Source organism: Myripristis murdjan, chromosome 20 (genome assembly GCF_902150065.1).
Source record: "Myripristis murdjan chromosome 20, fMyrMur1.1, whole genome shotgun sequence".
In the NCBI taxonomy this organism is placed as follows: domain Eukaryota; kingdom Metazoa; phylum Chordata; class Actinopteri; order Holocentriformes; family Holocentridae; genus Myripristis; species Myripristis murdjan.
This window is the reverse complement of record NC_043999.1, coordinates 16150099-16162428: the sequence shown is the minus strand read 5'-3', so window position 1 is coordinate 16162428 and position 12330 is coordinate 16150099. Positions and strand designations below refer to the sequence as shown.

General features: G+C 41.7%; 2 protein-coding genes and 1 non-coding gene across 3 annotated transcripts; 2 read left to right on the top strand and 1 right to left on the bottom strand.

The window, feature by feature from the left end:
- The first annotated feature begins 197 nt into the window (after positions 1–197).
- On the top strand, positions 198–271 carry trnat-agu (transfer RNA threonine (anticodon AGU)). The gene has a single exon. It is a non-coding gene; the product is annotated as a tRNA-Thr (tRNA).
- Positions 272–1681: 1410 nt separating this feature from the next.
- cmbl (carboxymethylenebutenolidase homolog (Pseudomonas)) lies at positions 1682–4659 on the top strand. The gene is made up of 6 exons (XM_030079056.1): positions 1682–1797; positions 2063–2277; positions 2542–2649; positions 2945–3087; positions 3239–3330; positions 3471–4659. The coding sequence occupies exons 2-6, from the start codon at positions 2063–2065 to the stop codon at positions 3648–3650; spliced, it is 738 nt and encodes a 245-aa protein (XP_029934916.1). The 5' UTR covers positions 1682–1797; the 3' UTR covers positions 3651–4659.
- Positions 4660–4704: 45 nt separating this feature from the next.
- cct5 (chaperonin containing TCP1, subunit 5 (epsilon)) lies at positions 4705–12154 on the bottom strand. Its single transcript, XM_030079055.1, has 11 exons — positions 11892–12154; positions 11404–11464; positions 11085–11249; positions 10238–10436; positions 9677–9869; positions 7590–7739; positions 6691–6810; positions 6154–6339; positions 5777–5914; positions 5369–5549; positions 4705–5010 (listed from the first exon to the last, which is right to left on the bottom strand). The coding sequence occupies exons 1-11, from the start codon at positions 11994–11996 to the stop codon at positions 4883–4885; spliced, it is 1626 nt and encodes a 541-aa protein (XP_029934915.1). The 5' UTR covers positions 11997–12154; the 3' UTR covers positions 4705–4882.
- Between the last annotated feature and the right edge of the window lie 176 nt (positions 12155–12330).

Genomic DNA, 12330 nt, shown 5'->3' with positions numbered 1-12330 from the left:
CTAACCAAGCCTGTCTGTTAAAAATGAGGGGGCATCTCCGTGTCAGTCGCCGTCCAGCAAGATAGATAGAGAGCCGGGATTCCTATTTCTGGTTTGGTGATGGTTATTTGTTAAACGACACATTAAATCAAAATACATAACTAAAGAACAGTAGTTGACCAGGCATTGGTACTCTTGTATGGGCACAGAGGTGCAGCGGCGCCGTGGCTTAGTTGGTTAAAGCGCCTGTCTAGTAAACAGGAGATCCTGGGTTCGAATCCCAGCGGTGCCTTTTGAGGAAAACCAGCTTGTCTACTCAGACACACAGATAGTTGGCCCCCGAGGCGAGCAAATACACACGATGCACTCTACGAAGTGAAGTAGACCCTTTTCAGGAGTTTTTTTTATTCCCGCTGCGAGCGTGAGGAATTACTGACAGGGCTGCTACGCAAAAAAACTGGACTGACACCGGAACTACTGCGACTTGCCTTCAAAATAGTCTATTCTGCACAAGGTATACTCAAAGGAAGAGGTGAAAGTAAACCATAGGCTACTTAGGATTAGTAACTGAGCACGCAACTGTGCATGCGGTAAGCTATATTTTAGATGCACGCTTCCCCAGTGGGTTACCCAGTTGAGTGGGTGCGCTCCAAAATTATTATTTTTTTAAATTTGACTTTAATGAAGAGCAAATAATACTTACCGTATTGTTTGTTTTCACACCTAACAGGCAGGTGCTTAAATTAAAACTATTCCATCGCATGAAGAGAATTAGCATAACAGCTGTGTATTTTCTCCATGTGTAGAAGTTAATTTAGCATGGGCATTTCTCGTGCATTGTGCTGTTAAATACACCCAAAATAATAATACAGATGTTTTTCCGTGTATTTTGACAGCAACATTAGGACAAGCACCGACATAGAACTGAACTGAACTGACTCAGCTGGGTCGAGATAGATAGATAGATAGATAGATAGATAGATAGATCTACTTTATTGATTTCAAATTGGGAAAATCTTTTGTTACAGCGGCATGTTATCCACTACACAAAATATACCCATCAGAGAAATATATATCTTTAGAAAAATGAACACAACAACAAAATTAAATAAAGTGGATCAATACAAAGAATATAAGAAAAAAGAAGAACCTCTGCATACCCTATTAGAGTAATGAAAAATAAAATTTTACCAAAATATAACCTTTCACCTTTCAGCCTTTGCATAGACTATATGTGTAATGAAACATATCTGCCAAATATCTACAGAATAGAACATGTAGATTATGTATTAATAATGTATCATTTTAAATATATTTTCCCTGTGGCAGTCTTTGATGCTCGGTAGGCTACTGGGTGGCACAGACTGTCAGACTTGGTTCAGCGATATGGAAAACATTTTTATACAATATATATATAATTCAACTTATAAATAATGAATGAATGTTTCCAAGATGAAAAAAAAAAAAAAAAAAAAAAAAAAAAAAAGATATATTAAGCTGTCAAGTAGGCTATGTTGCAAGGCTTATTGTGCATGCATTTATTAGACTTCTCTCAGTGAACACAGAGGATGCGCATTAGTCTACAGGGCAGCCCGCAGAAAGCTTCAACACCCTCTTCACCTCCACTTGTGCGCAATAAACGGTGAAACCCGTCAATTTATTTTGAAAGCCGAGACAGGAAATTATCGCTTGACGCTGGTCACGCTTGCTTGCCTTCACATTTCACAACTTTTGCTGCGGTTTCAGGATCTCCGGCTGTCTTTAATAGGCTTTCGATTGCATTCTCCTTCTTATCGAAAGACGAGGAAACTATTAAAGGTAAGAGTAAGTTTGTTTTTTCAGCTGAAATTCAGTGCATGGCATAGTTTGAGTGCATACCTATACAACCTTGGAGTTTGTGACCAAAATGCTTTGTCACTGCGCTGTGCAAATCCATCCATTGATCAATTGGAACTGACTCCAGTCCTGAGTGTAATTATAAAGTATGAGACATGTTTGTGGTTGCAGTATTTGATAAATGTGACCAAGTCCACCCCTCCCCTCTGTGTCCCTCTGCACTCTGCCCCTGTCTGTGTGTTTGCAGATGGCCAATGAAGCAAAGCCGTGTCCCTGTGATATCGGTGACAGGATGGAGTACGGGGGGCTCGGCCAGGAAGTCCAGATAGAGCACACCAAGGCTTATGTCGTGAAGCCCTCCGCTGCATCTGACAAGGCTATCATCGTCATACAAGACATCTATGGGTGGCAGTTGCCCAACACCAGATACATGGCTGATATGCTTGCAGCCAATGGATACATGTGTGTGAAATCCAATAAACAAGTAATCTCATGGTGGCATCACAGCACACTGATTGAATTGATTGTGATTATCAAATGTTTAAAGTTATATCTGACAAGTTATTATGGCCTTGCTGCATGAACAGACAAATCATTTAACACCAGCCATTTTTCAATCTGACTGTCTAATATAAGTCTAATATAATATAATGTCTAATGTAATACTAATATAAGTATGTTGAAGCAAACTAGTGTTGTAATCATGATTTCTTTTGCCACAATCAGTGCTGTCTGTCCAGATTTCTATGTTGGGAAGGAGCCATGGAGTCCAACACATGACTGGTCCACATTTCAGGAGTGGCTTGAAGACAAAAAGCCCACCAACATCAACAAGTAATTTAAGAATATTTTCACATTTTATTGATCTATGAAGTAGTCGTTTGTCATGCTGGCAATTTTCCGACACATGAGCAATGATTGTTTAAAAAAATCTTGAACTGCCTCTCAGTTCATTAGGTTGATTAATTAGCAACAGTTGTAGGGATATTCTGAGAAGCTTTCAAATGCATAGAGAGAATTACATCAGTAAGTGAGCATCTGTGTTTCTACACTGCAACTTTTGGTTTTCTCTGGGTCCTGTGAAGGTTTCATTAACCTTGTATCTCCTCTCGGTGTATGTCCCCTCCAGGGAGGTGGATGCTGTGCTGAGGTTCCTGAAGGAAAAGTGTGGGGCCAAACGTATTGGAGCAGTGGGCTTCTGCTGGGGAGGGGTGGCCACACACTACCTGGCCCTGCAGTATCCAGAGGTCAAAGCTGGAGTCTCAGTCTATGGTAATGTCGCTCTAACCTCATATTGAATTGTTGCCGTTTGCACTCAGATGTGATCATCTGTAATGTAACTGGTAGCTCGCCTTTTAATTATGCTGTTATTAGGCCTAAAATATATTTAGTGTGATTTGATGAGAGGTTTATGTGATGGCAGGGATTGTCCGAGAGAAGGAGGACAGGTATGAACTGAAAAGTCCAACGCTGTTCATCTTTGGGGAAAAAGATGATGTTATCCCACTGGATCAGGTTAGTATGCATGGTAATGTAAAAAGTGTGCAATGGCGAGACTTATTTTATGGTGCCACATCACTGACATATCAAAGTTTTCAGATTTATTTAGTGTATTTTCTGCCTTCCATATGATTTCTCACGTTTGCTTATCTCAGGTGAGCGTCCTCGAAGCCAAACTAAAGGAGAAGTGCACAGTTGACTATCAGGTGAAGATCTTCCCTGGTCAGACTCATGGGTTTGTTCACCGCAAGAGGGAGGACATCAACCCTGCAGACAAACCCAGCATTCAGGAAGCCAGAACAGACATGCTCAACTGGCTGAACAAATACATGTAGGTCAGCAGTAGGGGACCTAATGACCTGCAGCAATTGAACAACCTCTTGTGCCTTTTGCCATATTTGTAGACATAATTACCAGTCAAAAGTTTCTGAACAGCCTACATTTTAGCATTTCTGGTTAAATGCCAAATGTGCTCAGTGTAAATACCTTTACGTTAGAAAATATAAGCAAGGAATAGGTATAAGTGAAGTAAGAAATGTTTGTGGCTGGAGAGTTTATTGCAAATGACTTCATCACTTTAATGAGGCACCTGTAGTAGACCACATATTTGTTTCATAATTGATTATAGCTTGAGATTTTGGTTTTGTCAGTTTTTTTCAATCATTGAACTGGTAATGAAATTAATTCACACTAACAGCAAGTTAAGCACAGAGGAGGCAGTGTTGTGGTTTTGGGGTGTTTTGCTGGCTACAGTGATAGTGACCTGCACCGAATGACTGGAATCCTGAACCAAAGGAGCTAACACAATATTCTTCAGTGGCGTGCCACACCCTGAGGTTTAAGACTTGCTGAGCAGCCTTTTGTGGTACAGCAGGATAATGACCCACAGTGAATCGTAGGAGTATTATTCAGAGCGATAATTTGCTGGAGAGCTGGTGATTGTTACCAACAACTGGAACACAATGGAGCAAAGAGCTGACTACACCCACCACACTTTGATTTTTCCCGCAGATCTGGATAATGTCCTCGTACTTGGCATACTTTCCTTGGACCTTTGGATACATGGGAATCAGGCATTGTAATAGTAATGAACTGTGAGAATTAAATTATGGACCAAAACTTAATTAGCACTTTTGCATGGATGCAGTAATGTATATCTTATCCAGTTGCAAACTGTGTGATTGAAAGCTTTCAGTAACATTTGTTAGTGTATGAATCCTGCTACATTATCATTCGCGCATACATGATTAACCAACTGGTTTTGTTTGACGTTCTCGAGTTTTGAAATGCATAATCAATACCCAATGAATAAACACCCACAGTGAACAAAAGAACAAGTGAACTATCAAGTTTTACATAAGCAGCAACATGAAATCAAACACAGCAAGTACATTTTAACAGACCAACGTTTTAATGATGACTTGGGCGCTACAACAGCTTGAACACTTCGTATCAAATGATAAATAACAGTATGCAGTGCGGTTTGGAGTTAGTGCTCGGGGAAGTGCCTAAGACAGCTCTAGAACATTCCAGAACACAGCCGAGCCTTCTCACACTCAGGGGGGCTTCAGTCATCGGACTCTCCCGGGCTTCGGATGTCATCGATCTTCAGGATCATCTTGACCACCTGAGTGGCCAGAGAGATCTGCTGCTTCTTGCCAATCAGAGTCTCAATCACGTGCTGCTGCTTCATGTCTGTGGAGGAGCAAAATAAACGATGGCAATTATTTTTCCTCTTTAAGTACAGATGTGTTATCACCTGATTGTTTCTGCTGACAGTGGGGGAAAAAACATCTACCAATCATGCAGTCTCTCCCCTTGCATTAACAGTACATGTCTCCTTTTAACTTGTGATTGATGCCTGAGATCCGGCATATGATGGGCAGACTGACAAAAAGGACAGGCTGATGTTGATATTTTCGTTCCGACTTAACACCAAATCACGGTGTGAAAACCTGCATGCTCTTGGGCTTTGATGACACATGATTGGAGATCAGTGTATTTAGAGGACATAAATCAGCGTGTATGCAGCCCCATGCAGCTGGTTCCTCACCATTGGTGTTGAGGTGCAAGCAGTCGATGCCCAGGAAGGGGTTGTTTTCTGTGACCTGTCTGGCTCTGACTTCTGTCATGGTCTGGATGGGGTTCAGCCCACTGTTCTCAGCCAGGGCCATAGGGATTACCTCCAGAGCATCAGCAAATGCCCTCATAGCATACTGCTCCAATGATGGGCACTAGAATGAGAGGGAACAGGGCAGATGTTAGAGTCCAAGCAGCAGTAGGAGGATAATCAGTTTAGTGCAAGTATGAAGCCAAGTTCACCAATAGGGGGGCATGTCAAGGATTTCTTTACTTAGTGTTAACAAACACCATATAGAGGCAATCTGCTTAAATGTATTAATTAGAAAGAAAGACTGTCATATTGTGTCTTAATATTCTGGAGTTCTCAGAGGTCTCTCACCTTATCTGCGGCCTGGTTGACAGCCAGGGCACATGCAATCTCTGAAGCTCCTCCTCCATATACAACACGGTTGTCTCTGACCAGATTGCGGATCACACACAGAGCATCATGGAGTGCACGCTTGGCCTCCTCAATGATCTAAATGGGACAGAGCAGGAAAAGGCTGAATGAATCGGGTCAGAGCATCATTATACAGTGGGAAATCAGCTATCTTAGGTATATCATTGTCTTTCATAAACCAAAAAACAAAACAAAACAAAACAAGAAAATGTTTAGAGTACATTGACTCTTACCACACCTGATCCCTTAATTGTTGACTCAAAAGACAAAGTAAATGAAGACTTAGCTACAAGGAACCAAAATCAGTTTTTGCTTACCATTTTGTTGCCTCCACGGATGAAGATGGTCACAGCCCTGGAGTTTTTGCACTCCTCAATGACCAGCATGTGATCTTTGGTGGTGCCGAAGCAGATCTCCTTGACCAGGCCGGCTGTGCCGAGCTTCTCTGGGGTCAGCTCACAGAACCGCGGCACGATGCGACCTCCTGTGGCTATGGCGATCAACTGCACAACAAACACAATGGACACCGGACATGTGAACGCAGGTAGCAATGCAACGTTTATCCATGTACCTTCTGTTCATCAGTACCATGAGGCCATAAAAAAAAAAAATGGGTGCACAACTCGGATCTGCCCATTGCAAAGTATCCCAAGTGTTGAAACGGGCAAATAAATTTCAGGAGTGACTTTATATCAAGGGGATTGATCTATCATGCAGCACTGGGCTTAATGTACCTACACAACCTTTACTATCAAGAGGCCAGAGGCATTTTTTTTTCCCCATTTCATTTACAGCCTGGTGGTATTATGCAAAAAAATTAATAAACCTAGTCTTGTGGACCGGACACCCCTCACCTCAATTTCAGGCCCTCCGACCCAGCGCACGGCAGGCAGCTCGTTCTGCAGCAGCAGGTGGTTGGCTTCATCATCAAAGCCCCACTGGCAGATGGCCAGGTTAGCGCCATTGTCTTTGACCTAAAACAATACAAATTACTTGAGATTTACAAATTCTGCATTTTAAGTGTAGCCACATGTGCCAGCATGTACCATAATTGATCGCAGTTTTAATTTGTTCCATCAGTTTATTTACTTGGGGCTGCACATTAATCAGCCCAAGGGTAAATGTGCCATGGTTAGCCAACTAGCTAATTTTCAACTGTAGTCTCTGTGGCTGAATGTTAATAGCCGGAAAATGGGGTTAAACATCGCAAACCCACAACTGACTTACTACACAGTTGGACAGAACAAATGCAAAGTAGTTTGCAAGCAACTGAATATAGACACACTAATAAACAGGCACTGGACAAGCAAAAAGCTAGAAACAATAGGGTTGGGTGATATGGACAGAATGAAATATAGAAGCTTTGACTTCCATATTGATATTATGATTAAGTTATAGAGATGGCTATTAGTGCTTTCATAAGATATTTACACACAAGAGACTTCTGATAAACAATCTGTAGTAACATGGATCTGGCCACAAAGCAGGTAGAGAAGTCTAGAAAAGTAAGAGCAGTCTACTAAGTTTTTAAAATAACATCCCATTACTGTAAAGCAGCCATTAAAAACCAGTAAAAGACAACACTTACACCATAATACAACATTCAAAATTTGAGACAATATCTAGTCTCATTACAATATCAATGTAATACTAATATATTACCCAGCCCTGTCAAGCACGTAAACAAAACAGACAGGCAAGCAGTATCATGTACCTGGCTTGGCTTGTAGCTTATGGATATTGACATACTAACCTGCTGGATCATCTCCTGGAACTTCTCCTTTTCATATTTCTGCAGGGCTTTGTAGTCCTCCACAGAGGTCACATCCAACTTATGCTTGGTCTTGGGCTTAGGAGGCTCGAACGGGCAGGTGAGGATAGCAATTTTTGTATCTTTCAGAACCTGAGTAGAGACAGAATTGCTTTCAGCCTCATCTTACATTTCTTACACATGAGGGAAAAAATGTGATATGAACCTTGCAGAGTTCTGGCAATGACACTTAAAGAGGAATACTGGTGTCACAGAGTTGCAAGCCAGTTACAGTTACTGTCATCTACACCTAATTTACATGTATCCCCTCCACTCATTTTGCAAAGAATGTCTAATGTAATTTAATTTATTCAACATATACTTAAAGAAAAACAAAAAACTTAATGGTGTAAAAACCTAGCCAAAACCTACCTGCTGTCTTGGATGACCAAGGTGCACCAAATAAAAACACTGAAGCCTCTTTTATACATAGTCCAAGTAAATTACTTGTGTAGCCCTTCAGGCACTGCTAGGGATTTTCATTATTCACACAGGCAGCTACATTCAGTTCTGCCTTGTGCCTTTTCAGACATGCCATGGCAACTCCGGAATAGATGGGGCAATGGACATAAGATTTGGCTTTTCTGTCTCATTATGCCATGCTCACGTAAAATTCCTATTATTTTCTCATACACCACAGCATCTCTGATTCTTCAAGATAGCTGTCTATCAGTTCCATCCTCAGCACAGACTGAAAGTAGCTTCCTTATTTCTGAGTCTGACCAGTTTCCTGCGATTCAGGAAAAAAAGTTTGTTTTGCGGCTATCACATCACCTGCGATTGCCTAATGTAAAAGTTGTAGACTCAAATACATTGTTATCAAAGTCTTGAGACTGGTTTGCTCACCACACGTGAAAACATCTTTTCTGACGGACTCTTTACGTGGCCTCCCCTGCAATGTTACTGTTTTCATTCATAACACAGCCTTACTGGCATTTTCCCTGAAACATTACTAGGTCTTGAGGTGGGCAACATGTTTTGTGGGGTTATTGTTTTCTGGTGGAGACTTCGATTTATTTATGAGAATGTCAGGTGCCTGACAGTGTGCAGAGTGTAATGTAGCATGTACTCATGAAAATCCTCAACTTGGATAAGGATTAAATAAGGATAAAACAGATGAACATCATCAAAACCAAATTAAGACTTTATGTATACTGTGACAGATTATCTAGCTCAAGCAATTTGTATATGCCTGATAAAAACTGAATTGTCAACTCGTTACACCCTGTTTCCATCTTCATCTTCCTGCAGAATTGCTGAAAACTTTTTAAAGTGAAAGTGTGATTCATGGGCCTGGAAACAGGCTCAATGTTTAATGTCTGTGGAAGCTGTTTCTCATGCTGTAAAACATAATGGCAGTAATGGCTGCTTCTCAAGGTAGGATGACGAGATGACAACATCTTCAACTATACTGCGGTGTGCAGACACCAGCAGGAATAATGCTGAGGGGCAACCTAGATGATTGGTACAAACTTAAAATTCAGAATCCAACATTCTTGATGCTGTCATGCCTATCAATGTGGTGAGCTCTGCTCCAACTCTAGCTTGATACAATCAAGAGAGGTGAGGCAGCCACAGTCAGGAATGACTGTAGTAATGGGGAGGATTTAATGGTCTGAATGAAAAATAGCTGCATTTCTAGGGCTTTTTCACGATACTTCTATTACTGCCTTGTTGTTCATTTTTAGGTCGATGCCAGTTAGTTAGAGAAAGACAGAGAGAGACAGAGAGATGACTGCACTGAATTGACTTCACAAAATACAGACCAAACTCTTGACCTTCTGATCGTGGAATGAGTCATTATTTCATGAAGATTCACACCAAATTGTATGGCAAAACGGATTATTTCAAATTATTTTATATTGATCTTATATTGATATTATATTGATCACCAAATATTCAGCACAAAATGCCCAGATTTAATGGTGAACAGTCCTGTACTAAATACTGAATTCTGTGTGATCAGAGACAACAGAGGAAACAACAACCCCCAACGATGAAACTCCTCTTATTGTTGTTAGTGTGTGTACCTTGGGCATCTGAGGGTGGCTGAACTCCTTGTCAACAATGACTCCCTTGATGAGCTGTGTGTCCTCCAGCTTGCCTCCCACTTTCCCCTCCATCTTGATAAGCTCAAAATCTACGTCCTTCCTGTCCATGTCGGCCACGGTGAGGATGGCATTCACAGCAATCTCAGCCATCTGTCTGTGGCATCGATTGATCCTGAAAGGTCACGAGAGGACTTAATTAGGATCTCTTACTGTGGGTTGATTGTTACTCCCCAGAAACTGACCAAGCTGGAGAGTTAAAGCTCCTGGATAGCTATCCCAAGCTAGAAAGCACATGCCTGAATATCTCTGTCCCTACAATAATGTCATGCTCAAATGTGAAAGGAGACATGAAAACATGACTTATTCTCCATTTGGCCACTTTAGGAGCTAGGTTTTTGAAAAAATTAGCCAAACTGGCCTGCCGAGTCTGCAAAGCACCTGCCAACATCACATAACAATAACCAGAAATCTAAAACAGTACTTCTTTACTGTATTTAAGTAGGACAAATCAGCCAATACTGTAGTTTCCAGGGCACTCACACTTTGGATCCGAGTGTTGTCATGGCGGTCTGGATGAGGGGTTCTGTGTTGTTGGGATCGAAGGGGAAGGTCTCACCAATCTTGTCCAGCTGCTCAATGGCGATGCGTGCGGCCTGGTCGTAACCATCTGAGATGCGGATGGGGTGGATTCCGCGGTCAAGCAGCTGCTCAGCCTGCTCCAGAAGGGCTCCAGCCAGCACTGAAGATGAAAAGAAAAAAAGCACAGACAATAAGTAACTATAGCCCAAACATGGCTGCTTCTTCTGTTGCTAGGCAAAGCAGATAGCACGATATAATCAGTTAGTATGATATATCATCAAATTGTACATTCATAATCAGTGCACTGTTTTGCTTTGACATAGCTGCAGCAAACCCAAAGCTCAAGTATATACATGAGAAATTTAGAAACAACAAAAGTATTGCATACAGAGTAAATAGTGCTGTAAACAAGAACCCACTAATGTGATGCTTCCTTCACTATACAGTCATCCTAGTCATTAATATACACATGATGCAGCCATATTATTGTTGACATTCAAACACCTGCTACTTCCTTGCCATCTTCATGTAATGAGGCAGCACTGTTAATGGACACATTATTTGCTCAACAGCCATCAGATACATGGTTGAACAACTTTTCCTCCACAAATTTCCTCTGGGTATTTTTTTGGGAGAGCAATATAGAATGCCCTGCACGCAATTATATTTTAGCACAGTTGTGTTAAAGTTATGACAACGGCCTCTGAGAATGCCAGCACTACAAAAACCTAGAGCACCGTTTTAACACAAAATCATGCATTATTTGTAGCTAGGTGAATACCGCCCCCATAATCTCACCCGTCCTTACCAACAACTCCAGTGGTTCCATCTCCGATTTCATCATCCTGGGATTTGGAGAGCTCCACCATAAGCTTGGCAATTTGGTGGTCCACATCCATCATGCTGAGAATTGTGGCTCCATCATTGGTGACAGTCACTTCTCCATCCCTGTCAACCATCATCTTGTCAAGGCCTGCGTGGAAAAGGTACAAGCTGGTTTATTCATGTCAAAACTGTATTACTGTTATGTCATAAACATATTAACCTTTTGATATAGGGGTGAAAGTGATTGGGTGTGGCACTTCAGATTGCATGAAGATGAGGGACTTGAATGTGTTTCTACTCACCGTTAGGTCCTAGTGATGTCCTCAGCGTTGAAGCAACCGCCTTTGCTGCCATAATGTGAGACTGGAAATCACAAACAATATGTCAGGCTACATATCTGATAGGGTCTCACTCTTGATCTTTAAAAGCTGAAGCGATCTATTGCAGTAAACACCTGATCTCTGTATGTGCATCATATATCATGCCACTTGTATCATTAACATTAGCACGGGAATGCAGCCCATCTCTGAACGCAGCCATGAAAAGCACATGGGCCGTCATGTTAGCATGCAGTGACTAATCCTCTTTCTGATGCTACTCTGTTGCTAAAGCGCAACATCACAGCTGACTGGGTGTCTGGCTTTACATGAGAGCAGCTCTAAGGAATCATATAAACGTGAGAGTCAATAGTCAACGTGTTAGCTCAGCCAAAGCACTGAAACTAGTGTTATAGACTAGCAACTAAGCTAGCAGCATGGCACTGTGCATCACGCTAGCCGACCCATTGTACCTTGAGTGCGTCGAGGCCCGTTAGCCGCGTCTTCTTGTCCTGATCTTTGATGATGATGAAGGGCCTTCCATACTCGTCGAAGGCTAAAGTCCCCAAAGTGGACATGTCGGCTGAAGTGATGGGACACCCGTTAACTGTCTTACAAATCAAATTATGATTTTTAAGGCCAGAAAACTGGAGTGTTGCTAAGCTGCAAGCCGCACGGGTCTGCCGGCGACTTCTGGAAGGCTCTCGGGGCGGGGTGGGAGAGACCAAACGCTGTTTAGTGGACGGTGATTTTAATAAAACTAAAACACGGCGTTGTGTGCAGAATGTAACACGTTTGATTATATAGTTTGCATTGTTTAAATAGTATTTTTCATAAACTGAAACTACAGCTGTTGATGTATGTTGTAAGAGTTTTATTCGTAATGTGGTATCTTCCAATCTCGTGCAACTG